A 27,854-nucleotide genomic window follows, 5' to 3' on the forward strand; every position below is an offset into this window, starting at 1 on the left:
CCGAACTGGTTGGAAGACACTCGCAAAGCACAGAGAGTGAGGGGGGGGGGGGGAACAATTGCTGGGTGTGCAGAAGGCGGCGTGGTGATGCTGAGTCAGCGCCAGCCGCCCGCCAGACGCCCAAAGTGAATGGGATGCGAAACACTCCATCCCCCGCCTCGACTCTGACCAGCTGCTAGGCGCCTCTGTTGAGCTTGGGACTGCCGCTGTGAGAGAGTCGGATGGAGCATCTGATGGTATGAAACAGGTTGCGCAAGGTCTCGGTGCTTGTCGGAGCTCCTCGGACGCCGTGCGGTAAGTCGAGAGCTGCTGCTCTCATGGGGGAGGGGGGGGGCTGGTTGAGTGTCTTGGTGCTGACTCTGGCGCAGTCATTCGATCAAGAACCCCGTAAAGCTCTCCGCGAAGCCCTGAAAGAGGGTAGAATACCTCACCACTGCCCAGCTTGCCGCCATGTCCAACCCGATACCGCCGCCTTTTGACTCCCCGCGCCGGGGCGCTGGGTTCAGTCGCCAACCGGAGGAGCTCCATATCCCGGGGGCTGGGGGCACTGTTGGCTCAAATATGACTCGTCAGCTCTCTTCTCACGACTACTCCGCGGCAGCAGAGACGGTGACTGGGGGTGTGCCGTCCATCAATGTGCAGTCCAGCAGCTCGCAGCCGGGATTGTATAGCGGGGGCAGCGGGGGCAGCAACAGCAACCAGGCTGCCCTCCCTGGTGCGCTGCAGCCAGGAAATACGAATAGACCGCCACCCATGGCTGTCAATACTGCGCCCTCGGCAGTTCCTACACTACCCCAGCTGACCACTCAATTACAACCTCAGCAGCAGCAGCCGACGACGCCTCGTTCGGGCGCGGTCAATTCGCACAGTCACTCCCGGTCCAGTCCGGCCGGATTCGAGCAACCGAAATACAAGCCACAGGGTGTGGGAGAGAGCTCCAAGTATAATTCGTCTCCCAGTGTTGGATTCCCTCCCCATACTCCACAGGGATCGAAATACTCGCCTCTTGGCCTGGCCGACATCCGACCGTCGGGGGAATTGCTTCTGCCGGATATGAACAGCAGTCCTAATCTTGCACAGCTCAACCGTGAGCCTCAGGTACCCACAAACAGCAACTATCTAGCTCCGTGGCCGATCTATGCGGTGGATTGGTGCAAGTGGCCAACATCGGGCTCTGGGGGTTCCTTCGGGGGGAAGATTGCCATTGGAAGCTACTTGGAGGACAATCACAATTACGTATGCCTTGAAACTGGCCATCTATGTTGCATACATACTGACGATTCCTACGCAGATTCAAATCATTGACACGCATTGGACGCAGCCCGACCCCGACACGCCGGACGCCGCTGCGGGAGAGATCAAATTGGACTACGTCAAAACCGCCGAAGCGACGCACTCGTACCCTGTCACTCGCATCCTCTGGGAGCCACCATCTTCCCAGAAGCAGTCAACCGACTTACTGGCGACATCGGGCGATCATCTGCGGTTATGGTCGCTCCCGACGAGCCCGACGCTGCAAAGCTCCAACTTTATCACGCGGCCCTCAAACACTCCGGTTACCAAGCTCTCGCCACTGGCTTTGTTGTCCAACTCCAAATCCCCAGAGCACACGGCACCCATCACGTCGCTGGATTGGAACACAATCTCCCCGAGTCTGATTATCACGTCCAGTATCGATACCACCTGCACGATCTGGGACATTCCGACCTTGACGGCCAAAACCCAGCTCATTGCCCATGACAAGGAAGTTTACGACGTCCGGTTCTGCGCCAACAGCGTCGACGTTTTTGTAAGCTGTGGTGCGGACGGTAGTGTGCGCATGTTCGACCTTCGCAGCCTGGAGCACAGCACAATCATCTATGAACCATCTGAGAAGAATGATAAAGGTACGTTTCATCTCCCTGCTTTTCAATGACACAACACTTCCGAGATCTGACATGGCTGCAGTGATGAGTCCTGGGAACTCCAGCCCGTCGGCAACTCACCAAGGGGCTGCATGGCCTCCCCCGCTCCTTCGCATTGCCGGTAAGTGGTTCTCTTTTTTTTTTATTTTTTTTTTTTTGGGGGGGAAGGAATGAACATAGTACTCACAACAAGGATCACGATAGCCTCACCTCACGACGCCCATCTCCTTGCAACCTTCTCTCAGGACTCGAACGTCGTGCGCGTGCTCGACGTCCGACAGCCAGGTCAAGCTCTTCTCGAACTCAAGGGGCACGGCTCCGCCATCAACTGCGTTGAATGGTCGCCCAACCGGCGCGGTGTCCTGGCCTCGGGTGCAGACGACTGCCTCGTTCTTCTCTGGGACCTGATCAATCACCACCACGCAGCGCCCATCGCCCCGAGCCACAATCCCTCCGCCGCCAACCCTGCCGCTGCCACCGGATCGGGCGCCCACTCTACACCCTCGGAGCGCGGGCCCGCCGCCGCCTGGCAATGTGATTATGAAGTCTCGAATATCAGCTGGTCGCCGCAGGGGGGCACCAATCCTGCTGGCCATCCTCGAGACTGGCTGGGTGTGTGTGGTGGGCGGGGGATCTGGGGGGTGGGTCTTTAAATTGCTTGTTTTTTTTTTCTTTTTTTTTTTTCCATGGTCTCTATATTCTTCTTCTTCTTCTTTTCATATTCTTGCAAAAACAGCACATTGGTTTTTATGAGTGAATGATGATGAATTGCATTAGCTTGGTTTTATAGTACGCTGAATACACGTGTAGACTTTTTTCCCTTCTTCTTCTTCTTCTCCTTTTCGAAATCAACGGCAATTTGTATTTCTATTTTTTCCCTTTAAACAAAGGACTTGGCATTGGTGATGGGTTATTAATGGGAATTGTTATTGAGTACGGCTATGGAGGGACCCTCTACCTTTCATGGAAGTCGGCAGGTCATTGGTCCACCCGGCCTGGACGACAAGTTTCTCCTCCAGCCAGCGGGCAAACCGCACGCTGGGAATATCGACAGCTCGCCAGAAGAGATCGGCCACGCAGATGGAGATGGGGAGGCAGACGAGCCAGCCGAGGAGAAACCCCAGGCCGGCCTGGAAGTCTGTCTGGCGGCCGACAACGGCCCAAATGGAGGGCATGATGGAGTAACCCAGGGAGTGCAGGATAGGGCCGTGAACGATGTAGAAGGCGAAGGAGATGCGGCCGAGATACTGCGAGAACGGGTTGGTGAAGAGCCGCTGGATGGCAGGGGATCGGTTGATTGCCAACACGATTAGGACGGCCCCGATGGTCTGTGGGAAGCGGTGTGGCTCCGGGTACGTCTTGGGCGTGAGCCGGGCTAGCCAGATGTACCCGGGTGTCCATTTGAAGCCGTTGTTGGGCGATGAGCCGATGTATAGACCCGTGACAAACACACCGAGCCACCGGTTGCGGTGGCACACGCGGATGGCACGGTGGACGGCTGGGGGCAGTTGAATCGGGAGAGAGGGGGCTTTTTCATTCCAGAATGGTTTAGTGGTTGTTGGTGTAGAGTCTACTGAAGATGCAGTAGTGGGTGCCGGTGCCGGATTCTCCCAGATACCGTGGATGAGATCAACCTCTGCCATTAACATGCCTGAGAGGAAGAGAACGACGTCCCAGCGCCCCCACCGAACACAGAACCAGAGTAGACAGGCCACAAGGCCTATCCTCACCGAGCTGCGCAGGCGGGAGGTCGCGAGAATTGTGAGGAACAGAACGATCGAGCAGCGGAATTCGACGGGGATCGTCCACAGATGAGGATTATAGTAGTTGTAGTACAGCCCCCAGTTCCAAGGGTCTGTGAGATGAACCACTGTGCGATACCAGTCCCAGAGCTGCATATAGAAAGTAGGCAGGATGATTGGGTGCTGTTCGTTGGTGCCGAGTATCGTCTGACCCTCATTGACGACCACGTGGGAGTAGTTGTAGACCCCCATACGGACCGCTGCCATGACAATGGCAATGCCGATGATCGAGGGGATGTACAGACGCAATCCGCGACGAAAGGTGGATGAGGCCAAGACCACAAACGTCTGATCCCAGGACCGGCTGCGGATGGTTTTCAGGGGCTTGTACGACAGAACATAGCCGGAGATGACAAAGAAGATAGCGACCATGATATGGCCGGAGGTGAGGAGGTGAATGATGGGTAATTGGAAGATACTGAAATTCTCCTTTGCAAACCCCCATCCAATCGCGACCTTCCATGTGTAGGTGAAGAGAAAGTGAAAGTTGAAGACGAGCAGACAGGCCCAGCCGCGCAGCCCGTCCAAAGCGGCAATCTTATGTAGCTTGTGGTCTGGGGACGGCCTGCCACCCACGTATTTTTGGAGAAAGCTTGGGACGATTAAGATCGGCAGGTTTGACAACCAGCTTCCAGAGCTGGTAGACCAGTTGTTCGGGTACTCCTGCAGAGGCGGCGCTAGCCGTTGCGAATGCCAGAGAAGGCTGGATCGAGTGTAGTTGGAGAGGTCATCCCAGCTCGGAAGGGAGGAGGGCGTCTGTGTGCCCGCCTCCAGGTCGTTCAAAGGACTGTCTGCGTTGGAGGAGGGAGATGACTCTGACTCCGCCCACGGCATGTCGAAGATATTCAGTCGTCGACTATTTTTCACAGGCAGTGGACACAAGGGGATTCGTCAAAGCTGTGTCTGCACTCCTACCCATGCTCTGCAAACAAAAAAATAGAAAAAAAAGCCCCCCCCACCCCAAAATAAAGTATTCAGGTAATCTGCTGAACGACTGATGGCGATAATTTGCGACCAAAACCAGACAATAATGATATGGTCTCGTGCCTATCCACCCTCGGGGGTTTTTTTTTCCAATATATCGCGGTAGCCAGGGTGCTCAATCACTCATTGAAGGATCCCCCCGAGTGACAGCTATCATAGCGAGGAGTCTAGGTCTCGTCTCGATTACCGGCGCCCTTCACCTCGAGGCACGTCTTGCGCATCTATTCCTGGAGAATCAACACCGTTAGCGGGTCAAGCGGGGACAGGCCAAGGGGGCAATGCCGAGAGGCTAAATCAAACCAGAACCATACCTGGAGGTAGTGATGCTCAGCTCAGTTGACGTGCTTTTTGTCAGATCCTGCGAGCGAGCGACACCAGAGTCGATCAGTCGGTCGGGGCTTGAGCTGAGAGAGTCCAGATGGCAAAAGGAGAGTCGACGAGTTGACGCTGGGGCTTGCGTAGCAATCAGAAATGTGCCGACCCACCCCTGTCCCGTGTGTCGTCATGCCGAAGCCGTGGAACAAGAGGCCTTCGTGCAACTTATTCTGCACGACTTATTACAGTCTGGCCGGAGAAAACGCCATCAAATAGTCAGCGATGCCATTCAAATACCGTACCCCCGTAACGATCAAGGTGTAGTATTGAGAAAGTAGCCCGAGACCATGGAGGTTCGAGGGGGGTTGTCTGCCTGGTCTTCAACGAGGTGACGCAATGCACCGCTCCTGAGTACGCAACTCGTGGCGTCTAGCAGCATTTGTGGCATTAAACCAAAGCCATTGCAGGACTTTAGGGACTAGCTGTGTCAATAATGTCTAGTAAATGTGGAGGTCATGGTATCGAGAGGAGTTGGATGCGTTCTCTTGGGAGTTTGTGGTCGTTAACTATTGATTACGGAGTAGCTACCTAGGTAGGTACGGAGTGAGTAATAATACAGAGAACGAGTGTCAGGCTGTAAGGCGATGAAACACGTAATTTTGCCCCAGACATCAGGCATCAAATGTTGCTGCCTCAGGCGTTGATTATTCCCGTCTATTATGATATCACGTGACGGCTGGCTGCGAGGTGCAGCGGACAGCGATGTCCCTGCCAGACGCCCAGGACGCCCGTCTTTCGCGATCTGACGAGCACAGAGCCAGTTCCCAAGCCCTACAGGAAGTCTCCAGGGAGGCTGCCGATCCGATTCCTTGCGTCAGGGCTGCATCTGCAGACACCTTGGTCCAGCTGGCGGCGGAGGCCAACAAAGGCGTATTCCCCCAGCCCACTCCAGGCAGCATGGTATATTTTGTAAACCTGAAGATGCCCTGCCCAGAGACAAAGAACAGATTTCGCAGTTCTCAGAGATAAAGACAAAGAACCGGGGGAGGGGGGAAAGAAAACGTCCTCGTCGTCGACGGTCGGCCAGCCCTGCGGAGGCGGTGGTATCGTGAGCTCCCTGAATCCGGAGCTCTCTTTTTCTCTGCTATCCCTCCACCCTGCACCCTGCACCCTGCGCCCTCGCCGCCCACCACCAGAGCTTCACGGCCCCCCTCGACGCCCTCGTGCGCCGCTTTCGAGATCGATGTCGGCTTCGGCCGTTGCTTGAAGGGTCTCTGATCGCCGTCTGATCCCCGGTTCGCCTGGTCCTCGTGTACAAGCACTCCGCCGCGCTGGCTGCTGCTCGCCCTCCGCACTCTCGCTCCCTGTCCATTCTATCCCACCTGTTCGATTCGTGGCTTCGCTGTCGCCATGGACCTGCGCACGATCATGAATACTGACGCCGCGGGCGCCTCCTCCAATGCCCCCCCCGTGCGCCAGTCGTCGCTGCCCGAGACTGGCTTCCCTCGCCCGTCACCACAGGCCGCCGCTACGCCCTCATCATACCAGCCCGCCGCCGCCTATCCAGGCCACCCGCCGCAGCCTCCGCCGATACAGCCGCCGCCCCATGGCTCGCCAGAACGGTCGGCCTCCTACAGCTCGCTCCAGTATGGGTCGCCGACGGCCCTGCGGAGTGGCTCGCGAGACTCCTTCTCGACGACCGCGCCCGCCTCGGCCGTCTTCAGCCCGCACCAGAAGAATCAGGCGCTGCCTGCCGCACCGCTGGCCTCGCCCTACACGCCGCAGCAGCCCATTAGTGCGGGTATCTCGCACCAGGAAGCACCCTCGTACTTCTCGCAGCAGCGGTCGCACTCCATCCAGTCGGTCCTATCCCCCTCTGCCCTTCCCAGTTACTCATTCTATCCCAGGGACAGCCCAACGTCCACCGCGTCGCAGCCCCTGCACGCGCAGCAGTTTGCCTCCGGCGCCCAACGCTCCCTCCCAGGCACTCCTCTCGGCCCTCCCTCGGCCACCTACTCGCGTCCGTCACCCCAGTCCGCCCGGCCGCTCTCCTCGGGTCAAGACTCGCTCCAGAACCCCTTGTCTAGTCCATGGATCGGTCAGGATACCCCCGGCCAAGACCACAGGAATCTGATTCTGTCCCCGTCCGCACAGCCCCGTGGCTCCCTTCAGGATTCAGCCTCCCTGGACCGACTCTATTCCGCCGCCGAGACTGATAAAGAAAGGAGTGTCAGTGTGAGTCCCAAAACCATTGTTCGGCCCGTTGCAAACCAGGTCCATGTTCCAGGAAGCCGTGTACTGATCACTACCTCGTACCGCGTCCAGCCCGAGGATGAGATGTGGAAAGAAGACTCCCCAGGATCCAACCGCTCATCGCGCCCGAAGGTTCCCAATCGTTCCTCCTCCTCCACCACCACCACACCCGGAGCCCCGCAGACCGTGAGCTCGCCGGTCTCATCACGACTCCTATCGTCCAGCGATCCATCAATGGCAGTGCCTCGACAGTCTCTTCCACCTAGGGAGACCCTCCAGGCGAATTCGAGTCCTCGTCCTTCCAAAAGGAAGAAGCTCAGGTACACTGACCCACCTATCTATGCTCAGAGAACTCCTCGACCCAATGCAAAATGCCCCGTCATCCCTCACTGCCAACCCCCCATTCCTAAACACCTAAGAGATACGCCCCAAGATCCATGGGCATCTCGACAGCGAGCCGCAGCCGCAGCAGCAGCAGCAGCACCTCCAGCAGCAGCACCTCCAGCAGCGGCTACAGCTACAGCTACAACAGTCACCACCGCCACCACCACCAACACTACCACTGCCACTGCCCCTGCTGTACGAGCTACGTCCGCGGCACCGGCTGCACCACCAGTGGCGAGAAACCGTATTAATAGCACAGTTTCAATAAACGGGCAATCGTCCCAACCACCCCCTCTTGAGGTGTCCAAGCCCGAGGGATCTCTAGGCCAGTGGGAGCCCTCGATAACTGGGTTCATCCCCCACGAGGAGATCACCAAGCAGATCTGCGACTTCTTATTCCAGCACGTCGTTCTCCGCAAGGACATTGCTACTGGGCCCGCCGGCGCCGCGGCGGCTGGCCAGGGGGCGATCATCGAGGTGGAAGCGAAGCTGGGACACATCATTGACATGGACCGTGGGGAGAGGCTACGCTTGCCGGTGCTGACGGAAAGCGTTCTGAACCGAGAGGATCCTCGACTACGTACTTCGTTTGAAAGCTCCATGAGTCAAGTGAGCTTCCCTCTGTCTCCTCTTCCTTCTTATCTTCTAATGATATGAATAAACAGGCACAACATCGGGCAATGAACAACTTCTTAAACGACGCCGTCAAGGCAAGCATGCCCCAATCCAATCCCGGCCGGATACCCCTCTCGTATGCCCACAAGAAGGAACGCGACACATTCTATGAGGTACAAGCCTCGGACCTCCCTCCCATCATCCGCCAGAACCTCAACCCACGTCACAAGCCGCGAGTGCGCGTCACAACCGACCAGCGCACCGGTGAAGTGCTCGCCAAGATCGTCAAATGCCGTCTGGCAGACATGGACGTCTACAGCCCAACGACGTGCGTGGACTGGCGCGTCAGCGTCAACCTGGAGATGGAGTATGACGGCGACGTGCGCAGCCTCGTCGTCGCCGACACCATGAAGGGCGCCCGTGGCGCCCGCAACAAAGACCGCATGAGCTATCGCCATCTTGCCTACCAGATCGACCTTACCCAAGTCGCCAGATCAGAAGTAAGCCATTTTCTCTCTCTCTCTATCTCTCTCTTTCTTGAATTCTATACCTTTCATGAATTCTTGTCTAACTATTCTAGAACCCCAAGCCAGATTTCGACCACGAGCTCGAAATCGAAATCTCCGGCGCCGAAATCCGTCGCCAGGGTCAACTCGCTATAGACGGCGATCCAGATAACCAGTATCCGGACCTCATCAAGGGTTTCGTGGATAACATCCGCACCCTTGCCCGTGCTGTACCTCCGTAACCTGTTTATTTTTATTTTTATTTTTTTATTTTTCAATTTCAAAAACCGTGTCTTCTTACTTTCTTTTCTTCTTTTTTGATACATTCTCGTTTCCCCCTCCCCATATTTCGACCCTTTTTCCCCTTCATTTCTTCAAAATAGAGGGAAAGGTCAATGCATAGGTTTCCAATTTCATTGACTTCGCGGCTCAATGCCGCTTAGGTGATCTATCTATCTATTGAGTCCCTTTCCGATGTATCAAGACCTCTATCTGGGGATAGTAAAACTAGTTCTATTCTCTAAGAATATCATTGTAGACAGATGTATTCATTGTCTTCTTTTGGTAATTCTGTTTAGGCTTACGGATGAGATAGAATAGATAAACCGGACAGATTCATAGGGCTATGATACATGATTAGATAGAATATCAGTGCTGCTGCGAAAAAAAAAAAAAAAAATATCAAGCAGGCAAATAGATACACAACGCGTAATCTAAGACTGTCCAACTTTTTTAATTTTTTTTTCTTCCGATCTGGATTTGTCGAGAAAAAGGGGAGGAAGAAAGAATCAAGGACTTGGTGTGCCTTCATCGTACCGCGGCGCTCCGTCATCATCCCCGTAGACGCCCGCCCCGGGAGTAGCAGCCATTCCACCCATTGCTGGGGTGGGCGCGTCGTAGGGTCGGCCACCAGGCGTCGGCACGTTAAGCGCACCTGGAGTCGGGGCGCTGTCCGGCCACGCACCCGGAGTGGGCGCAGAGATGCCCGGTGTAGGCGCGCTGGCGTACCCTCCTGGGGTAGGAGCTGAGTACACGTCTCCCGGCGTGGGTGCATCGTAGCCGCGGTGAGAGAGATGGTCTTTGCTGCCACCCCCCGCTGATGACGAGGCGCCCCCGGACCAGGCAGGAGTGCGGTTGCCGGTGTTGGAGGCGCCCCAGGCAGGCGTCCTGGAACCGGCCGCAAAGGCGTCGAATCCACTTGATCCAGAGCCGGAGTCATACGGAGTACGGGCGCCAGCGTTCCATGCCGGGGTACGCCCGCCCGCTCCTCCCCCGTAGGCAGTCCGACTACCATCGTAAGGGTTTGATGTGCGAGATCCGTCATTCCTCCAGGCTGGAGTGCGCGAACCGCCACCGACACCACCCCAGGCGGGAGCTATTGAATTTCGTCGTTAGCATATGAGATACCAAGGAAGACAAAATGGAACTTACTGCGTGATGACGATGCACCGCCCCAAGCAGGTGTCCTCGACGAGTCGGCAGCCATGGGAGTGCGTCCACCATGCCAACCACCGTCTCTCGACGGGGGTGCTCCGGCACCAGAAGGCACACGGCCACCGCCCCGTCCGCGGCCTGGCTCTACTGTTGCACCTGTGATGGGGCTAGAAAGAAAAATGACATTAGCAAGAAGCGGCTGGAAACATGGATATATATGAACGTACTCTTTGATGACGAGAATCTCCTTAGGAATGGTGATTAGTTTGTTCTTGGAATGAAGCTCGACACGGGCCTGGTCGTCTGTTGAGTCCTTGACAATACCAACGAGACCCTTGAAGGGCCCCTTCCTGACCATGACAGTCTTGCCAATGAGTCGATCACGTCCAAAGGACTTGGGAGGTGGCATTGACGCGCCAGGCATGCCGTTCCGCATGAGGGCAGGGTTCATCTTGGTAAGATCAGGCCCTGTGGCTCGTCCACCCTTAGCAGACACGGTAACGATATTGGTTGTACGGACGACCACGATGCCGGCATTCTCTGCTTGGGCTTTGTTATGCAAGAATAAGAACGAACGGTAGATGTGAATAATCACGCCGTTCCTCTGCTCGCCGTAGACCTCTCGGACGGTATCCCCGTGTCGAATCTCTGCGCCATTGCGATCGGTAGCGACAGCATCGCGGCGAGGGGTGATCTTGTTGGTGACCTGAGAAGGAAGGATTGTCCTGATAGAGCCGTTCTGATCAAGAACCCGAAGAGACTCACGATCTACTTTGATGATGCAGGCGACAGTAGAGGCACTTCACCAAGTCAGTACAGGCACCATATACCACAGAGAGATGGGGGGGGGGGGGGTAAACAAAATAAAAGAAATGAAAAATGACGGACGACTTACTCAAGTTGCACCAAATCGTGAACGTCAAAGATACCCAGCTTACCGTCAACCCCGGACTCGGTAGAGAGCCGAAGATCCTTGCTAAAGACAGTGATTTCCTGCATACTCATATCGCTAAGCAAGGTAACTGTGTCGTCCTTGACTTGAACAACCATGCCCAGTTCATCTTGGTACCTGCTACCACCAATGACCTTGACATGGTCTCCCTCTCTGAATCGTTTGCGAAGCGACTTCATGGGGGCATCGATCGTCTGTCCAGCCAGCTCACCTTCTGTGACCAGTAAGGATACGATCTCGCCCCGAGTCGAGACAGTCCGACCGATGACACCTTGCTGTTCGCCGCGGTACACCTCCACTGGATCCCCGGGCAGATACGAGTCTTCCGCTGTGGAATGCTTGAGTGTCTCAGCGAGAGAGGCAAGATCAAGATTCGATGTACCATCCTCGGCACCCCGTGCGAACATTGTAACTTCTTCCAGGCGAGGATTGACACTCTTAGTGATGAGATGCTGCACCTTCATATCCTTGATGAGGAAGCCGTCGATATATGTCTCGCCGAGGTAGCTCCACGACTTGCCGCCGAGTCCCGAGGTGGCAGACAGGTACTTGCTATGCTTCTTTTTGGCTTCGGATTCGCTGAACAGGCGTTGCGGGGGACGGGCGACTGCAGGGTTCATGCCTATCCGCTTCCGTTTGGGATCCGACAACGGTGCACCAGTGTCTTCGTTCAAGCCGTAATCCAGACGTGGAACCAGCCGTACAGTCACCTCGAGTCCGTTCGTCTCAACTTCCTCGATTTGAGCCAGGTCATTCTGGTATTTGCCACGCTTGATGCGCACCCAGCCACCCGGGAGTAGTTCTTCGGACTTCTGAACTCTCAAGAGGTCCGGCATTTCACGTACAGGCACGAGAATCATCTTTGTCCGCGGGTAGACGTTCGACATATCCTCCAGGCCTTCCATGACATCTGCCTGCCTGCGTGCCTCGACGTAAATATAGCCTGCCATTGCTCCGCCGCGCTCAAACGCAGAGAAGATCTTTATACCCTTGCGCGAACCCGGTGGCCGTTCTTCGATGCGTTTCTGAATAGCGAACACGACCTCTCGTTCCTTGCCCGGTTTACAGCGAACACCCCAGATACTGGGATCGTCAACACTGGGCAGTAAAAGACGCTTTGGCACAACAACCGCATCGGCGGCAGCTACCCGGTTTCGACCGTATCTTTCCTTGAGCATCTGAGCCTGCTTTTCGGCATCCATGCTCGCCTCGAGTTCACGCTGGCGATCAAGTTGTCGATGTCGGCGGTCATCCGTCTCTGCACCAACAGGCAAGGCGTCAAGGTCATCCGGGTGCATCTCCGCGCCAAACTCCGCCAGTTCATCCTCCTCGTCCTCTGCTTCGTCCTCATCTTCATCAACACCGGCTTCCTCTTCGAAGAAGGAGTGCACACCACCCCTCCTTCTACGCTTGCGAGGACGACCCTGTAGAAAGGAACACTCCAGTCAGCAATGTGTTTTATCCAGATCAAAACAGATTGCCGGTTTTTTTTTCTCTCTGTATCCGGGACCATGGAAGTAGAAGAGAGATGTAAACATACCGACACAGCGTCTTCATCGTCATCATCCTCTTCTTCGTCTTCCTCATCTTCCTCGTCTTGATTTTCTTCTCCACGAGCTCCGCCTTCCTCGTCGTCGCCTTCATCGTCCTCACCTTCCCCTTCGTTGTCGCCTTCATCGTCTTCGATCTGGACTCTCCGTCGCTCGTTCGCCCGACCGTTCGCAGGCTCTTCATCGTCTTCGTCCTCGAGGTCGCGTCCACGGTTCGCGTTATTCCTAGACTATTCCACCTCTCAATGAATATTTCTTGCCGTTACAACAGATAGATCTGCATCTCTATATCACTCACCTCATCTTCATTGTCAGAGTCCTCGGCCGGCGCGGGATTGAAGTCGTCGTCCTCGTCCTCGGATCCGAAATCCTGGTTCAGAAGATTATGCGACATCTTGACCCTCTGTGCAAACAGCCACTGGGTCTTTCAAAGGAGTTCCTGGTCGTAGACGGAGATTGGGGGGGGGGAGACAACTCAGAATAAATTCCGCGCCCTGTCCGAGACAAAGCTGAAGCTAGACTGGCGTCAAGCTTGAGGCGTCAGCCGCCCGGCAGAAGCGTTGGATAAGACGAGAAGAACGAAAACAAAAACACAGATCGGCTGGTCTTCAATCAACAACTGGCGACTGGCTCAAGGCCTCAAAGGAACACAGCCACTGCCCTTGCACGTTGTTCACGGAGAGAAAGCGAGGATCGTCGAGAGTCCAAGTCGTGCTGCGCCTGTAGGCTGTTCGCCATTATGTCACGTGGTGTCACGTGATCATCCATCGGGATATCCGATACTATAACTATATACCTTCTCCGTCTATATATCAGTGAAAAAAGAAAGAAATTCAATTTATATTCTAGGGCAGTTTCGACTGCATTATTGATTGATTGGCGCCCTTATTAATTGACCAACTACTGTGGTGCTGCTTCTATCTTCTCTCAAATACTGTTTTAAAGAGGAAGTATACAGAGTACCACAGATATATATTAGTAGACCAGATATAATAGGAAAAGACTTGCAATCTAGCGAAGTAATATTGCATAAAACCAGTAAAGATACTGTCTCGCTCATGGTAGTATAATATAGGAGAGTACCTAGGTATATGGCTAAATGAAAGGTTATAGGTCTTGAAGGTATACTACAGATATATATATATATATATGGAATATAAATTCTGTAGGGACCAAATAAAAGGCTAAACTTGCCCGTAAGATGCTTTTCCAGAGACAAGGCTGAAGGCTAAAGACTGTAGGAGAGAAGGAAGACCGGTGAAATAGCCAGTGACAGCCTACTACTGTTCTGATAGAGACAAGGCTCAGCACCCTTTCCCAACGATTGGTAGCCTTGATGTTGTTTGATATCCCTGGCAATCAACACGTCAGCATTGCTCTTATCCAGTTCAGCTGAAGGTCCAACTGATTGTAAGTATAAAGAGATGATCTCCGTCTCAGCTTTTCAGCCGCCAAAACACTTCAAGTTGGCACTTTCTCCCCCCTCCTGCCTCCAACCACATCATGTCTCATCAAAGTGGCGGCTACTTCTACTATCGATACGCTTATGATTGCCCATGGACAGATGCAGACGGACAGACCGGCATAGACTATACCTTCTCTTCTTCAGTTTACTCGTCGGCGCAGAAAAATACCCACGAGGCACAAAGCAAGTGGTTCACCAACACCGCCATGCCTGCCGTGCAGGAGCATATCGAGAGGAACTTTTATTTGAAAGCAGACCGAAACAAGAAGGGCAGAGTCTATGAGAGGTTCAATTGGCAGTATGTCAGGAAGGAGGTGTTTAAATGGTGTGCCAAACTCCCGGTTCATACAGACGGGCCGTGTAAAGGGTCGCCCTCTGGACAACCAGTCTAGATAGCACCTAATATACGAATATCTAAAGCTTCACATCTAGTAAGTAATACGGCCAGTGGTGTTGTCTTATTGCATAACCCTAACCTAATCCGAGTTGAATACCTAGTATATAGACTATCTTACTATCAGAATCTCCATAAATATATCAAATCACAATTTCATGCCAAACATCTGGTGCACACGGAGACTCTGGCGCATGCTCAAGTCAAGCATGATCTCCTCGCTTCCTCCAGGGATAGCATAGGCGCGCACATCGCGATACAGCCGTTCGATCTTTCCACCCTGCCCGCCGCGGCTGTAACTCAGCCCGCCGAAGATCTGACTCGCTTCGCGAGCGCAGAATTCAAAGGTCGTGGTTGCCTGCGCCTTGAGACCGGCGATGGCACCGCCGAGCTTGAGCATGGCCTCGGTTTCCTCCATGCATTGGCACTGGTAGATGACGTTCTCCATCCAATTGTAGGATGCCTCGATCTGCCGGGCCATGTGGGCCAGCTTCATCCGAATCACAGGGTGGTCGATCAGCTTCTTGCCGAATGTTCGTCGTTTGTGGGCGTACTTCATCGACTCTTCATAGCAGACGCGAGCAAAGCGCAGTGACTGGATGATGATACCGACACGCTCGTGGTTGAAGTTGGTCATGATTACTGGAAACCTGTTAGCAAGAAACGCACAAGGGTCCTAGTACAAGGGTTCTCTTTCAAATGCTCACCCTTAAATCCCTGGTTCTCTTTTCCAATCAAGTTTTCGACCGGCACCTTGACATCCTCAAAAGTGATGTAGGTGGTGCCACTGCTCCAGACTCCCTGGCAGTCCATTCTTCTAGTACTGACACCGCCACTCTCGCGCTCGATGAGCAGCACACTGATTCCATTCATGCCAGGCTTGCCCGTGCGCACTGCGGTGGTGAAATAGTCGGCCCACACGCCGTTGGTGATCCATTTCTTCTCTCCGTTGACGATGTAATGCTTGCCATCCTCGGAAAGCTTGGCCTCACACGTCAGATTGGCGACATCGCTTCCCGCATCAGGCTCCGTGATTGCAAGACAGATACGCTTGTCACCTGCCAGGATCCCCGGCATGATCCTCTCCACGAGGGCCTTCTTCCCATGCCGGAGCAGCGGCGGGCCACCGATCCCGAAGCCTCCGATGAGGTTCCACACAAACCCGCCGCTCCCCACACGCGAGATCTCATCGGTGACCAGCATCTCATGGAAGAGATCCCATTGCTCCGGAGGCACTGCCTGAACACGGTGCGGGGTCAGGTTGACCGGGAATTTGCCCCCGAGAAGACCGGCCAGATAGCCTCGCTCGCCCATCTGCTTGTAGATCCTATCCGGAACTTGCTTGGCCTCGTCCCATTCGGTCACGTACGGTTCAATTTCAGACTCCACCCATTGCCGAACTTCAGCACGGAGGGCGGCGTGAGTTTCGTTGAAATACGGCGAGTGATACTGAACAAGAAAGACGGCAACGAGTCAGCCCCGGGATTGTTTCTCCCCACCCAAAAGTACATAGTAGAGAGGCAACTTACACCTTGATACCATGAAGGATCCGCAAACGGAATGAGATCACCGAATGGCTCCTGGGGCTCAGACTCTTCTTTCGGCGGTGCAGTCGTCTTGGGAGCGGGCTTCGGGGGCTTGGGGGCGGCTTCCTTCGCAGGTGCCGGAGCCGGTTGGGCGATAACCTTCTTGGTATTCAAAGATCCCACCTGTAGCCGACCCTGGAACTTCTTCAGGATACCCTCATTGTGGTATTTCCAGAACTGTTTCGACGCGTCCTTCCCGGCTACCCTTTGAAGGACTGGAGGGGGTATCATCGTCAGCCCATCCCTTGACAACAGCAGCGGGGGGAACACCTACTTTTCTTCCCACCTATAGAAGAGTTAGAATATACAAGAGCATAAAAAATAAGCAAGAATATCCACTTACCTGGGTGCTCGTCCTGGAATTTGGTGAGGTCGTACACGTCTTCGTCGATGACAACCCACAGACTATCGGTTTTACTGTGCGACGCAACGTCGTCCTTGGAGAACGTTTTCGCCATAATGGAATCAGCAGCTATGAAGGGAGTAACGAAGGAGAATAAGAAGCAAAGCCGTTAGAACCCTGTTTAACACTCCAGGCAGAGCTATTTCAACTCGGCACTACCAGAGCAGCCGAGGACGCCGGACAAGCAGGGAATGCGGAGCATTTAAAAGCAGTCTGACACTCAAGTCACCTGCCAGCAGAAAGAACACCACCAAAGGAAAGGAGCCGACACAGACGAGACCCTTTCCTCGGAACGGCGGGCAGAGACCCTGGCGAGTCGTGCGTTCTTCACATGGTCTGCAATGCGTGGCGGCTCATTGGCCGGCGGTGCTGAGAACCACCAGCGTCATCGTAGGCCGTATCAGGCAAGTGCCGAGGCTGTGGGACTGCACGTGATGGCCACGTGAAGCCTTACAATTCATTATTCATACTCTAGAGTCTATAGTAAGGTATCTTATTACATTGCTACAGTATACTCAGAGGAGCCATGATGATAGAGCAGGATTATAACGTGATATAACATCTACTACCTAGTCATCGCCTCAGAACCTGAATGGAAAGATCTGCGATTGCTCTAGAAATACAACAAGCGCCATCTAAGAAAAAAAAGTGTGTAGATGATGCCATGTATATCGGTCGATCATCGACCTCTCTTCACTCCTCCTCTTCATCGGTTTCGTAGTCAAATTCCTCCGGGACAGGAGCCTCTTCGCCGTCTTCCTCATCCTCATCGACGGCTGTGAGCACGCCTGCCGCCGCCGCGGCGCCAGCGGCGTCGAGAGATGGCGAAAGAGTTTGGCCCCGCTGAGGTGTCTGGAGGGCTGCCGCGCCGATGGCAGCCTGGAGTCGGTCCTGAAGGGTCTCGGCAGTAGCCGCTTGCTTGACGTCCTTGCTGGCTTTCAGTTCGATGATCTCGCGGTCCTCGCCAGGGTTCTTGTCGAGAACGACAACCACCCCTCCCGTGGGCTGTAGCGTAGTTAGCAAATACATTTCTTTCGTTCTCTCTTTTTTCTATTTTTGAAGAGTAAATGCCAAAGTGGCAGCGGGTGGATTAACATACCCTCTTGACAGGCTCATATCGCGGGTCGGGGAAGGTGAGGTATTTCAGCTGAGCCGGAAGAACTCGAGACATGTTTTCCAGTTCATAGCCCACCTTCTCCCGTTCAGCCTTCTTCTTCTGAACCTCCGCTCCCTTCTCTCCATCTTTGACTTCCTCCTCCTTGGCAGCCCCTTCGTCTGTCTCCATCTTCTCCGGTAACTGCTCCACGACCTTGGGTGTTGTTGGGGTTTGATCGATGTCCATGCTCTCCCGGCGTTGTTGTCGCTCCCGACGCTGCGCCCGACGCTTGGCCTGCGCTGTTGTCGAAAGAACCGCAGTCTTGACCTTTTCGGGGGTCTCTTCAGCCTTGACCTGCTGCTCCGGGGGGTAGTCGAACAGGCTCGGCCGGGTGTTGCTGTGGAACTTGAAGAAAGGAACCTCGAGTTTCTGGTCGACACCGATGACGGCAGTGGGCGTGAAGCTGAGGGAGAGGAAGTGGGTGAGAGGGAACCAATACCAGTACTGAAGGAACACGGCTGCTCCGACAATTCCGGGCATGTTGAGGTTGCCGGTCTGCGTCTGGAGGCTGATGGTGCAGTTGCGGCCGCCGGCATCGATGATACCAAGAGCAACCGCACAGCCGAACTTGGCGATGGCATCCTCATGGCGGTCACCAACCATCTTCATCATCATCTTGCGAATGGAAGCAACGCGAGGGTTCATTGTTTCGTTCTGTTGCACCAAAACCATGGAGAGAGCGATCAAGGCACCCTGACGCACAAAGTCGGTGGAGTCCTTGAGCATCGGCTCGAGAAGATCGATCGCCTCGTCCAAGCCAGTGCCGGCGCAAGAGATACCGAGAGCCATGGCCGCACCGTATCGAACATGGGGGTTGTAGGACTCGGAGAGCAGCTCGACCATGCGGGGCACGCTCTGGTACTTGCGGAACAGGATAAATCCCAAGCTGAACACAGCGGCACGGCGGACGTCATCATTGACATCGCTCACGGCCACGTGGAGCAGTTTGCGGACAGCTTTGTTGCTACCGCTTCCACAGTATGCGAGGGCAATAGTCATGATACCACCGTAGCGAATCGTCGGGTCCGGGTCACCAAGGAGGCCGTTGATTAATTCATCGGCTGCTTCTTGGCGGCCGTACATAATCAAGGCCATACCCATGGCCAACCCGCGAACGATTTTCTCGTGCTGGGTTTCATGGGAATACTGGATCATGTCCTCGAGGGCTTTCATGTTGCCAGTGCCTAGCATCACAAGACCCATGGCAAGACCCACGGCCTCACCGTTCAGGGCAGAGTCGGAATACAGAACATTTCGCAGGTCTTCGTAAACGCCCTCATCGCCAGTGGCCATACCTGCAACACCCAGGCCCAAAGCACCACCATGTTGAACAACCTCTTCGGTTGCCTTCTTGAAATGGTCGCGAATCAGGTCCACCGCCATGCCACCGTGGTTGGCATAGATCAGTCCAAAGGCATAGAGAGATCCGCCCTGGCTGTAGACAGACCCAGAACTTCCGACACCAGCGATATGCTCCCGTGGGAGGTATGGCTGGAGGAGCTTCTGGCCCTGGGACAGATTTCCCTTGTGAATCACACCCAATGCAGCGGTTGCAGTGAACTTGGACCAATTGATGGCTTTGCCAAGCCATTCGAGGTTGTCGCGGAAGAATTTGTCGTGAGTCGTGCCTGCGTGCATAAAGGCGTTGGAAAGAGTGACGGCGGTGTGGAAAATGGAGTTGCGAGCTTCAAGGCTGTCCCGGATCTTGTTGAGAATGGCAATGTCGGCCTTGTTGCTGCGATACAGGAACTCGAGATTCAGCTGAATAGTCTTGATGCCGTCAAGAATCTCAAGAATGCTCTTGAACGCTGACCGGGCCTCCTCTGAGAGCTTCAGATCTGTGGAGCCTCCAATGGACCTTGTGGAGCTGGATTGTCCGTTGAGAAGAGGGTCAGACTCAGTGGCTTCTTCTCCCTCCTCATCTGCCCCCTCCTTGGTCTCCTTCGACTCAGTCTGTTCAGGAACCAGGGCGGCGATCTCTTCGCGGACCTTCTTGAGGAACTCCTGGGTGCTGTTATCATAGAGATCGAAGGAGATCTGGTAAGCGACAGCGAGTGACCTTGGGTCACCTTTCTCGACAAGTTGGCGGAGGATGACGGATGCCATCGAGTGCTCATTCAGGTACACGACACATTTGGCAATGGAAAAGTAATCCGGCGCTGGAATCTCGTTCAGAAGGTCCAGGATGAGCTTGAGAATCTAGAGCAGACCCGATCGAGTTAGATAACGACGAAACAACACACAGATGCATACCAAATAAAAGCAGAAGAACCGACCTCGTTTCTGAATGCCCGTTCCTGTACAATGCTCATGCAAATATCCAGGACGTACTCCATCAGCTCCTCACTGCGACGAGACTCGCCCTGCTGCTTCTTCTCATCTTGGCTGGCGCGCAGGATTGCGGTACGAAGCACCTCGAGGTTCTTGGCCTCAATGGCAATGCCAATTACCTGGCGGTAGCGCTTCTGTCTGAAGCACTGCTCGAACAGACGCTCAACCACAGTTTGCAGTTGACCTTGGACGCCTCTCTTGAGCACCAGCGGAGTCTCAACCTGCCCAACACTGACATCATCGCCAGCTGTGTAACCGACATCTGATCCCGGAACCTCCTGTCTCGAAAGCAAGGACTTGGAAGGCAGGGCGGACTGGGAAAATGGTGTGATGGGGGATTGGAGGCTGGCGGAAGTGCTGGTGGCGCCCTCTGCCGACGTTGGGAATGTGGTGTTCAAGTTTGCAGGCAGCTCACCGACAGTAGGTCGTTGGGCAGCAGACAGAGAAATGAAAGTATCGACACATTTGGCTGGTGAAAAGGAAAAAAAAAGAATCAGTCAGTGCAAGTCACTTGCCATCAAAACACCCGACCAGAACCTACCGATTATCGTTTCCTCAAACTCGCCACCGTTGTCTAAGTTGAAGAGCTTCCCGGCCCCTAGAGCAAACACCATGCTCTCGTTGTACTCTTGAAGGTGGTAGTATACCTTGGCTGCAACGAGCGCCGCAAGCTCGCGTTCCGGGAATGTTTCATCTTCATAGAGTGCTTCTCTAAACACGACTAGTTAGCCCAGACTCTATATCATCTCTCCTCACATAGCAGACTCTAGATGTCGCGCTAAAGATGAACCAAGACAAAGGTAGGAAAGAGCGTACATTTGAGGAACAACGTCAACAACCTCTGTCCAGAGCAAATCAATCTGAGCGTCCAGAGTCTTGAGGGCAAAGACCCTCAGCTCCGCATCAGGCTCAGAAAGAAAGCCGACAAGGCCGGCAGCCGACGCAAGTCCAACCATACTGGTTCAGATCGAATTTTGGATGCCCAAAGTCGACCTGACTGGGGGGGAGGTTGAGTTCGATTGTTTGTCGCACTTGGAGCGATGGCCGTTAGGTCACGAGCTCGAGAGGCAGCTTCAAAAAAGCGGAGCGGTTGCAGAAGGCAATCTAGAGCAAGATAACGGATGGAACAAAATTTACAGAAAGGTACAGAGACGAATGGAAGATTAAAAAGACAAGACGAGTTGCGAGAGGCAGACGCAGGCTGAGGGAGCTTCCCGTAGGCGCGAGCACACGTCAACGGCGAATGCTGACCAAAGGCGGTCCTGGCCTGCAGAAGCCCCTAGTACCGTCACGTGACAGTGTTCACCAAAGTAGTGGTCATGTGACCTCATGCCGGGGCTGCCCGGGGCAGGACACACCGACTATGAGGGCTGCAGGCAGCACAACGCACAGTGAACTTGGTTTTCCGAGCAGGCCGGGTGATGGGAGCTCGTGAAGAGTTACATACAGGCCGTTATTTTGCAGAGTTGCAGCTCCGACGGTGTGGAATGACCAAGTCGAAAGCTGAGGCAACGTCATGCGCTGAAGTGGTCACTCTCTGCTCTGCCTCAGCCATTCCGTTCGCCGTATATGATAAGGCAGCAGGGGGGTCTTTTACCAGTTTTCTTGCAGATGGTTAAAGAGAAATTTAACTGTCCTGATAATGTCTTCCCTCCTTCCGCATAGAAACAAGTACGGGGCGCCCGTGCCCGCCCGAGGTGCTCCCAAGCCCGATGACAGGCTTCTGTATATTGACAGACAGGCAAAATATATCCAACGACACCTGCAGACTCTGATTGATGCTCAGAGCGAGGGGCTACTTGCTGGTCTGGGCGGACAGAATCCGGAGGAAAGCGTGTCAAATGGCAGTCTCACTCCCACCTCCTCCGAGCGAACGGGCTTACAAGGTCCACGCACAATACCGGTCCGACAACCTACGAGGAAGAAGATTGGGCTTCGAGGCGCCCGGGAGGGGATACTGAGATCGATGAACGAGCTGTTGAGTCTGCGGGAAGACGAGCAAGACATACTGTCCATGAGGCTTGACGACCGGGAAGGTGCGCTGGGCGAGGTGGACAATCTGATTGGCAAGAGGCTAGGCCTGCAGAAGTCGATCACCGACATCCAGCAGAGCGGCGAGGGCCAACACACTACCGAGCTCAAGCAAGAAGCCCGAACTCTCGAGGCAGAGATCCGTGAGCTGGAAACCAAACTGCTGGAGATGAAGGTGAGGCATCGCCAGGTGCTAGACGAGATCACGGTGGTTGAGAATTCAGTGGAGGCCAATCTGTCTTCTTACAAAGCATCCCTGGCACTGCTCGACTCGAACATTCGCGCATATCTCCAGAGCCCACCTGTCGAGCCGTTGACTCAAAATACCAAGGAAACCACGTTTTATTCCCTGCCCCCGAAACGCCGCACCCTTGAAATGGCAAAAGAACACTGGCAAGCGGAGCATAAAAGGCTACATAAACGGCGGGAAGAGGTTGGTTTGGAAATTGAAGCACTCGACGAAGGTGGCAATCTCTGGAAACAGGTCATCAACCAGGTATCGAGTTTCGAAAAGCGACTGCGAGCAGAAATGTATACGCTCATGCGAGACCAGTCGGACCTAGTGGAGGCGGATGATACCTCAAGACGAGAAAAGGAAGACCAAGCGAAGAAAAACATCATAAAGGATCTCGAGCGCACTAGCCATGCTGTCGAGGAGAAGCTGGACCATGCGGAAGAAAAGGACTGGAAGCTTTTGATCTGTTGTATTGGGGCCGAGCTTGAGGCGCTCCGAGAAGCCCGGGAGATGCTCCTGGGAGTCTTTGACCGATACGAGGACGATGCATCCACTGCTTCCAAGGGCAAGGCTCCAGAGAGGCAGGAACACCACGAGTCCAGTGAAACACAGTCCAACCCGGATCCCCCGGCCGATCTACTGAGAGATTCTGGAGTCCGTTCGCATGAGGTATCGAGGTCCGAGGATGAAGATGACGAGCCAGATCCTGCATGGCTACTCCCGGAAACTTAGATTGATAGATTGTCAATAAGATTTTTTCAATGTAGCAATTGAGTTCTTCATAATTGCTGTTTAGTAGTTGATATTCTACCTTGGTTGCCATCATAAATACCTCGGTAGCTAAGTAGTAACTAGCTAGGAGCTATATAGCGGGGACTGGCTGGGGAACAAGCCTCACCAAAGACAACAAGAACAACACCGCTCAAGTGCCCACCAGCATGTCCAGAGATTTGACACACATAAATTAAAATGCTTCTCCCTAAACCCACATTATCCTTCAGCATTCCGTCGATCCACGACGGAACGCTTCTAGATTGCCGCCTCTACCTACCAGAGCCAGGCAGCGGAGGAGCTTTAGGACAAGCGCCAGCGTCAACGACAGCGTCAACGACAGAATCAAAAAAGGAGCAGCGGATCAAGGGCGCCATCATCGCACATCCGTACGCCCCCTTAGGTGGATGCTACGATGACCCTGTCGTGGGTTTCATCGGTGCCGAACTCTTACGTCTGGGATACGTGGTGGGGACATTCAACTTTCGGTGTGTTCACGACTTTGATAAAGCATCAAGAAAATTGAAAGTAGTTAAAACGTACTAATAGCTCTGCAGAGGAGCCGGAAACGGTCGGACAAGCTGGACTGCTAAGCCGGAGGTAGACGATTATATGTCTTTCTACATATTCATGATCCATTACCTGCGGAGTACATCATCCGCGTCGCCGGCAAGCATTGACCTCGTGCTAGGAGGGTATTCGTACGGATCAATGATTGCTTGTAATTTGCCTCCTGTCATGAGGGTACTAGATCTCCTAGATCATGGAGAAAGGTCTAAAGTTGAATTCGTTCATGAAATCCGCAAGACAGCCGAGGAGCTGGGTATACGTGGATGCGAGATGTCTGCTGCTGCCGCCCCGACTTCTACAAACTTGAAACCAGTGGAAACGCACGTTCGAATAGCGTTTCTGCTTGTGTCCCCCTTGTTACCGCCCGTCAGCGGATTCTTGACTCTCTTCTCGGCCCCGTCGGCGCAGACAAAGTCGGCAAGAGAGCTGGAGCTTACTTCCCACCCCACGCTCGCCATCTATGGGACGCAGGATACGTTCACGTCAGCGACCAAACTGCGGAGATGGGTGGCTGAGATGGAGAGTGCGCCGCAGAGTCGGTTCCAGTACTGTGAAATTGAAGGGGCGGGCCACTTTTGGCGAGAGGAGGGGGTTGAGGGGCAGGCGAGGCGTGCAGTGAGGGAATGGGTGGGTGGTTTAGAAGAGATCATATAACCCCTATCATATATTATAGTTAACTAGACATAATCCTATAGGCATTAATAATCTTACTATAATCACTGGCAATCTACCTATCTCAGGAAAGTGAAAACCTCATGACCACACAGCTCCAGCTGTTCTATAATCTGATCGCCATTATTCTTGCCGTTGTTCAGGAGATATCTGAAATGCCTGTCACATGATAGGCCATGCGCTTAACTAGGAGTAGTCTAGTAGCTGTAATTATCCCTCCTGTTCAGCTTGTTTCACATGCTGTTCGTGTCAGGCGCTGCGGACACTCGGCCGACTCTGTCACATGGGAATCACACCCGCAGACATCGAATTTGTCCAGAAGGAAAGAGCGCAGGCCGGTACCGGCTGGCTGGTCGTGCCTGCCTCATTGGGGTTTCGCTGCCTGTCCCTTCCTTCCCTAAGGGAGCCAAAGGGATATGGAATATTGGGCAGTTACGTAGGTATACCTTAGGTACTTACTAAGGTACCTAGGTAGTTAGTTACTACCTAGCATTGTACCTATACTACTATTATTTGCTTTATTAATTGTCTGCCACATCAAAGGCGACATTCAACTAAATTTTGGTCGTCCCTTTTTACTAGTATTAGTCTGTCGTCATCGGTTTTTACCCCACAGATCCTGTCTCTGGAGTGGTTCGAAGCATTGCAACTCTGTTTAGGGATCACTGCCAACTGGTCACTCTGACTGGCCGGATCTAACAGCCAATGCATGGTATCCGCCCGAAGAGGAAAAAACCCTTGGGCCATCCCTCGTGACGTCGTCGTCCATTCCTCAGCTGGCACGACCCTCGTGAACGGGGACTGACTGACTGACTGACACCAGGGCAAAAAGCCTTCTGCACTGCCAGCTCTCTTCATCTCTTCAGCGTGTGTTTTGTTTTTGATTTTGGACAAAAGGTACCCTAGGTAGCCTTTTCGTATATATGGTCTGTCTGTACTGCCTACTACTACTCTCCCTGTCGTGTCTGGAGCGTCGTTTTTAACCGCCCCCCCCCCCCTGTCATGTCCCTTATTCGCGACTCTACCATAGTCCATACAGCATATCGTGGTACAAATGACCGGGATGGGGATGCACCAGGATCCCGGGATCAGCGGTCGAAACGTGCCCTGCGGACCTCGTTATCTTTTCCCTCAGTCTCGTCGGTCGTTCGCAAGTCGTTGAACTGGGCAGAGGAGACCGTGGACGCCTATCGCAATGGGCTCTCCAAGGAACAAAAAAAGGTGAAGGTAGATGCGGAGAATCGCAGGGAGGTGTTATACTTTAAGATGGATAACGTACGTACGATACGGGGAAGGGAGAAAGCATACCTTATCTGCAATTTGAGTACTAAGACAACGGACAGGCCGTGTCATTCGACGAATGGCGCAATTGTGCCTGCGAACTCGACGAGCTAGAAGGGAATAACGAGTGGAAACGCACGTTTGAATGCCTCGACTACCAGCCCGACCTGGTACGAGAACGGTTGCGCCAGCTGGAAGACGCTCGCCTTAGCTGCGATGGGAGTCGGATGCTGTTTTTGATTCGCACTACATTTAGCCGTGATCTCGGGAACATGAGCCATGCAAACCTCTACCAACATTCTCATGTGGGCACCAAGGACATGATCGATCGGTATATCACCGCTGCGCTAGACACGATATCCACACTGGTCAATCTCTCGGGCCGAAGTCGTTGCGATGCCTTGGAGATGAAGTATATTCTGGATCAGCTGTTGGCGGCGCGCCAGGCGTTTGGAAGAAGTGCGCTGCTCTTCTCCGGCGGTGCCACATTTGGGATGAACCATATTGGTGTCTTGAAGGTGCTTTGGGAGGCCAAGCTGCTGCCGCGCATAATCTCCGGTGCTTCTGCGGGTAGCATCGTTTGCGCAGTCTTTTGCACTCGCACCGATGATGAAATCCCTGCTCTTCTTGGCTCTTTTTCTCATGGTGATCTTGCAGTCTTCAATGACCCGGGGAAGGAAGAGAATATTCTACAGAAGACTGCTCGTTTTTTGAAATACGGCTCATTTTTGGATATCTCCCATCTTGCCAAGGTCATGAGAGGCTGGCTCGGGGACATCACATTCCAGGAGGCCTACAATCGGACGCGAAGGATATTAAACATCGGGATCTCCAGTGCGGGGATTTACGAGCTTCCTCGACTTTTAAACTATATTACGGCCCCGAATGTTCTCATCTGGTCTGCCGTGTGAGTTTTGCCTCACAACTTTGTTTAAGCGGTTTTTTTCTAACAATATATAGAGCCGTATCTTGCTCGGTACCACTCGTCTTCACCCCTTCTACTCTCATGGCAAAAGACCCTCTCACGGGGGAGGCGGTCCCATGGAGTGACATGCACCGGCAGTACATCGACGGTTCCGTCGATGGCGACCTACCCATGACACAGCTGTCAGAGATGTTCAACGTTAACCATTTCATTGTTTCACAAGTGAATCCACATGTGGTCCCTTTCTTACCTAAAGACGATGGCCCCTCTCGAGAGACGAAGACCCGCGCGTCACTCACATCAGGCTGGGTAGAGACTATTACGCATCTAGCTAAGGATGAAATGCTACATCGCATGACAGTGATGTCGGATCTGGGGATCTTCCCGACCGCCTTCACCAAAGTCGTGTCGATCATCAACCAGAAATATGTTGGAGACATTACCATATACCCGGAGATTCCATACGCCAACTTTCCGCTGATGCTGAAGAATCCGACGACAGACTTCATGCTGAAGGCATGCCTGAGCGGAGAGCGAGCCACATGGCCCAAGTTAGGCCGCATACGCAACCACTGTGCGATTGAGTTGGCGCTCGATTCAGCGATCCAGACGATGCGGGCACGGGTCGCGTTCAGCCCAAGCTCAATCGACTTGCGGGCCCATGACGCCCACACCCACTCGATTGACTCCCTTGATAGCAACGGTGGGAAGCAGGAGAGGAGGTTCCACCGGCGGCGGAGCTCGTACAGCCAGGAAATCGAGCAGTCTAGGCACGCCGCAAGCCATTGTGACCGCTGTCGCCCGGGGGACTCTCTTCGCAAGACACGTAGCACCCTGTGCCTCGACCACCGCGACTCCTATCGCACTGCGATGGGCGGTGACGGCGCCTTTGTGTCTGGGTCCGACAGCGACGATGACATCGGCGGTTTCTCTGCCGCCTGGGAAGTGTCCTCTGCAAGGTATCACCCGAACCACCGTCGATGGTCCTGGTCGTTGGCGAAACAAGTTCTGTCTCCCCCGATGAATCCTGTATTGACTTCTCCATTGAGCTCGAACAATCCCCGGAACCCGGTTTCCATTGCTACAGTTGCTGAATGATGGTATAAACAAGAAACCATTGTTCTAGAAGAAATACCCTAGTCTATGCTTTATCTTATTTATACGATAGAATTCTTAAACAATTACTTTATCTTATTAGACAATAGGATCCAGAAATGGACATTATGTAGTATTGCAGCATCTATAAATATATGTAGACCCAAAATATTTACACTCACTGTATATATACTAGTTATCCAGGACTTGCAGGGGGATAAATATGACTCCATATATATC

At 53.7% G+C, this 27,854-nt stretch overlaps 11 protein-coding genes across 11 annotated transcripts; 6 read left to right on the plus strand and 5 right to left on the minus strand.

Moving 5' to 3' along the window:
* Nucleotides 1–144: 144 nt before the first annotated feature.
* On the plus strand, nt 145–2,657 carry ASPZODRAFT_168291 (hypothetical protein; the record flags this gene model as incomplete). The annotated part of the gene is made up of 6 exons (XM_022726861.1): nt 145–294; nt 369–1,236; nt 1,292–1,886; nt 1,948–2,025; nt 2,085–2,516; nt 2,641–2,657. The coding sequence occupies exons 2-6, from the start codon at nt 451–453 to the stop codon at nt 2,655–2,657; spliced, it is 1,908 nt and encodes a 635-aa protein (XP_022579083.1). The 5' UTR covers nt 145–294; nt 369–450.
* A 7-nt stretch (nt 2,658–2,664) lies between these two features.
* Nucleotides 2,665–4,734, minus strand: ASPZODRAFT_694755 (hypothetical protein). Its single transcript, XM_022729581.1, has 2 exons — nt 2,863–4,734; nt 2,665–2,782 (listed from the first exon to the last, which is right to left on the minus strand). The coding sequence occupies exons 1-2, from the start codon at nt 4,538–4,540 to the stop codon at nt 2,772–2,774; spliced, it is 1,689 nt and encodes a 562-aa protein (XP_022579084.1). The 5' UTR covers nt 4,541–4,734; the 3' UTR covers nt 2,665–2,771.
* Nucleotides 4,735–6,415: 1,681 nt separating this feature from the next.
* Nucleotides 6,416–9,005, plus strand: ASPZODRAFT_144541 (hypothetical protein; the record flags this gene model as incomplete). Its single annotated transcript, XM_022725016.1, has 3 exons — nt 6,416–8,251; nt 8,308–8,757; nt 8,838–9,005. 3 exons carry the CDS (start codon nt 6,416–6,418, stop codon nt 9,003–9,005), a joined length of 2,454 nt encoding a protein of 817 aa, XP_022579085.1.
* A 420-nt stretch (nt 9,006–9,425) lies between these two features.
* Nucleotides 9,426–13,301, minus strand: ASPZODRAFT_134662 (hypothetical protein). The gene is made up of 6 exons (XM_022723595.1): nt 12,998–13,301; nt 12,690–12,929; nt 11,093–12,573; nt 10,425–10,997; nt 10,195–10,364; nt 9,426–10,138 (listed from the first exon to the last, which is right to left on the minus strand). The coding sequence occupies exons 1-6, from the start codon at nt 13,091–13,093 to the stop codon at nt 9,552–9,554; spliced, it is 3,147 nt and encodes a 1,048-aa protein (XP_022579086.1). The 5' UTR covers nt 13,094–13,301; the 3' UTR covers nt 9,426–9,551.
* Nucleotides 13,302–14,202: 901 nt separating this feature from the next.
* Nucleotides 14,203–14,556, plus strand: ASPZODRAFT_144543 (hypothetical protein; the record flags this gene model as incomplete). The annotated part of the gene is made up of 1 exon (XM_022725017.1): nt 14,203–14,556. The coding sequence occupies one exon, from the start codon at nt 14,203–14,205 to the stop codon at nt 14,554–14,556; it is 354 nt and encodes a 117-aa protein (XP_022579087.1).
* A 150-nt stretch (nt 14,557–14,706) lies between these two features.
* On the minus strand, nt 14,707–16,883 carry ASPZODRAFT_168295 (hypothetical protein; the record flags this gene model as incomplete). The annotated part of the gene is made up of 5 exons (XM_022726862.1): nt 16,488–16,883; nt 16,419–16,430; nt 16,088–16,359; nt 15,266–16,007; nt 14,707–15,200 (listed from the first exon to the last, which is right to left on the minus strand). The coding sequence occupies exons 1-5, from the start codon at nt 16,600–16,602 to the stop codon at nt 14,707–14,709; spliced, it is 1,635 nt and encodes a 544-aa protein (XP_022579088.1). The 5' UTR covers nt 16,603–16,883.
* Nucleotides 16,263–16,883, minus strand: ASPZODRAFT_100574 (hypothetical protein; the record flags this gene model as incomplete). Its single annotated transcript, XM_022720769.1, has 2 exons — nt 16,263–16,430; nt 16,488–16,883. A coding segment is annotated over one exon (181 nt), but the record flags the coding sequence as incomplete, so codon positions are not given.
* Nucleotides 16,884–17,132: 249 nt separating this feature from the next.
* Nucleotides 17,133–21,267, minus strand: ASPZODRAFT_134663 (hypothetical protein). Its single transcript, XM_022723596.1, has 5 exons — nt 20,851–21,267; nt 20,576–20,745; nt 19,980–20,503; nt 17,647–19,902; nt 17,133–17,552 (listed from the first exon to the last, which is right to left on the minus strand). Exons 1-5 carry the CDS (start codon nt 20,988–20,990, stop codon nt 17,241–17,243), a joined length of 3,402 nt encoding a protein of 1,133 aa, XP_022579090.1. The 5' UTR covers nt 20,991–21,267; the 3' UTR covers nt 17,133–17,240.
* A 409-nt stretch (nt 21,268–21,676) lies between these two features.
* Nucleotides 21,677–23,032, plus strand: ASPZODRAFT_18159 (hypothetical protein; the record flags this gene model as incomplete). The annotated part of the gene is made up of 1 exon (XM_022727172.1): nt 21,677–23,032. One exon carries the CDS (start codon nt 21,677–21,679, stop codon nt 23,030–23,032), a length of 1,356 nt encoding a protein of 451 aa, XP_022579091.1.
* An 86-nt stretch (nt 23,033–23,118) lies between these two features.
* On the plus strand, nt 23,119–24,365 carry ASPZODRAFT_100582 (hypothetical protein). Its single transcript, XM_022720770.1, has 2 exons — nt 23,119–23,559; nt 23,629–24,365. The coding sequence occupies exons 1-2, from the start codon at nt 23,270–23,272 to the stop codon at nt 24,293–24,295; spliced, it is 957 nt and encodes a 318-aa protein (XP_022579092.1). The 5' UTR covers nt 23,119–23,269; the 3' UTR covers nt 24,296–24,365.
* Nucleotides 24,366–25,008: 643 nt separating this feature from the next.
* On the plus strand, nt 25,009–27,687 carry ASPZODRAFT_120870 (hypothetical protein). The gene is made up of 3 exons (XM_022721270.1): nt 25,009–25,588; nt 25,657–26,501; nt 26,555–27,687. The coding sequence occupies exons 1-3, from the start codon at nt 25,316–25,318 to the stop codon at nt 27,615–27,617; spliced, it is 2,181 nt and encodes a 726-aa protein (XP_022579093.1). The 5' UTR covers nt 25,009–25,315; the 3' UTR covers nt 27,618–27,687.
* The last annotated feature ends 167 nt before the right edge of the window (nt 27,688–27,854 follow it).

This window comes from Penicilliopsis zonata (assembly GCF_001890105.1).
Source record: "Penicilliopsis zonata CBS 506.65 unplaced genomic scaffold ASPZOscaffold_13, whole genome shotgun sequence".
Taxonomy (NCBI): domain Eukaryota; kingdom Fungi; phylum Ascomycota; class Eurotiomycetes; order Eurotiales; family Aspergillaceae; genus Penicilliopsis; species Penicilliopsis zonata.

Excerpts from the sequence above, each read along its gene's own strand:
- ASPZODRAFT_134663 (XM_022723596.1), bottom strand. The coding sequence starts at position 20,990 with ATGGTTGGACTTGCGTCGGCTGCCGGCCTTGTCGGCTTTCTTTCTGAG. Across the intron at positions 19,903-19,979 it reads AACGGGCATTCAGAAACGAG|ATTCTCAAGCTCATCCTGGA; the intron begins GTCGGTTCTTCT and ends GGTCTGCTCTAG. Across the intron at positions 17,553-17,646 it reads GATATGAGCCTGTCAAGAGG|CCCACGGGAGGGGTGGTTGT; the intron begins GTATGTTAATCC and ends ACTACGCTACAG.
- ASPZODRAFT_694755 (XM_022729581.1), bottom strand. The coding sequence starts at position 4,540 with ATGCCGTGGGCGGAGTCAGAGTCATCTCCCTCCTCCAACGCAGACAGT.
- ASPZODRAFT_134662 (XM_022723595.1), bottom strand. The coding sequence starts at position 13,093 with ATGTCGCATAATCTTCTGAACCAGGATTTCGGATCCGAGGACGAGGAC. Across the intron at positions 10,365-10,424 it reads GAGATTCTCGTCATCAAAGA|CCCCATCACAGGTGCAACAG; the intron begins GTACGTTCATAT and ends TTTTCTTTCTAG. Across the intron at positions 10,139-10,194 it reads CGGTGCATCGTCATCACGCA|CTCCCGCCTGGGGTGGTGTC; the intron begins GTAAGTTCCATT and ends GAAATTCAATAG.
- ASPZODRAFT_120870 (XM_022721270.1), top strand. The coding sequence starts at position 25,316 with ATGTCCCTTATTCGCGACTCTACCATAGTCCATACAGCATATCGTGGT. Across the intron at positions 25,589-25,656 it reads TATACTTTAAGATGGATAAC|GCCGTGTCATTCGACGAATG; the intron begins GTACGTACGATA and ends GACAACGGACAG. Across the intron at positions 26,502-26,554 it reads GTTCTCATCTGGTCTGCCGT|AGCCGTATCTTGCTCGGTAC; the intron begins GTGAGTTTTGCC and ends AACAATATATAG.
- ASPZODRAFT_100582 (XM_022720770.1), top strand. The coding sequence starts at position 23,270 with ATGCTTCTCCCTAAACCCACATTATCCTTCAGCATTCCGTCGATCCAC. Across the intron at positions 23,560-23,628 it reads GTGGGGACATTCAACTTTCG|AGGAGCCGGAAACGGTCGGA; the intron begins GTGTGTTCACGA and ends ATAGCTCTGCAG.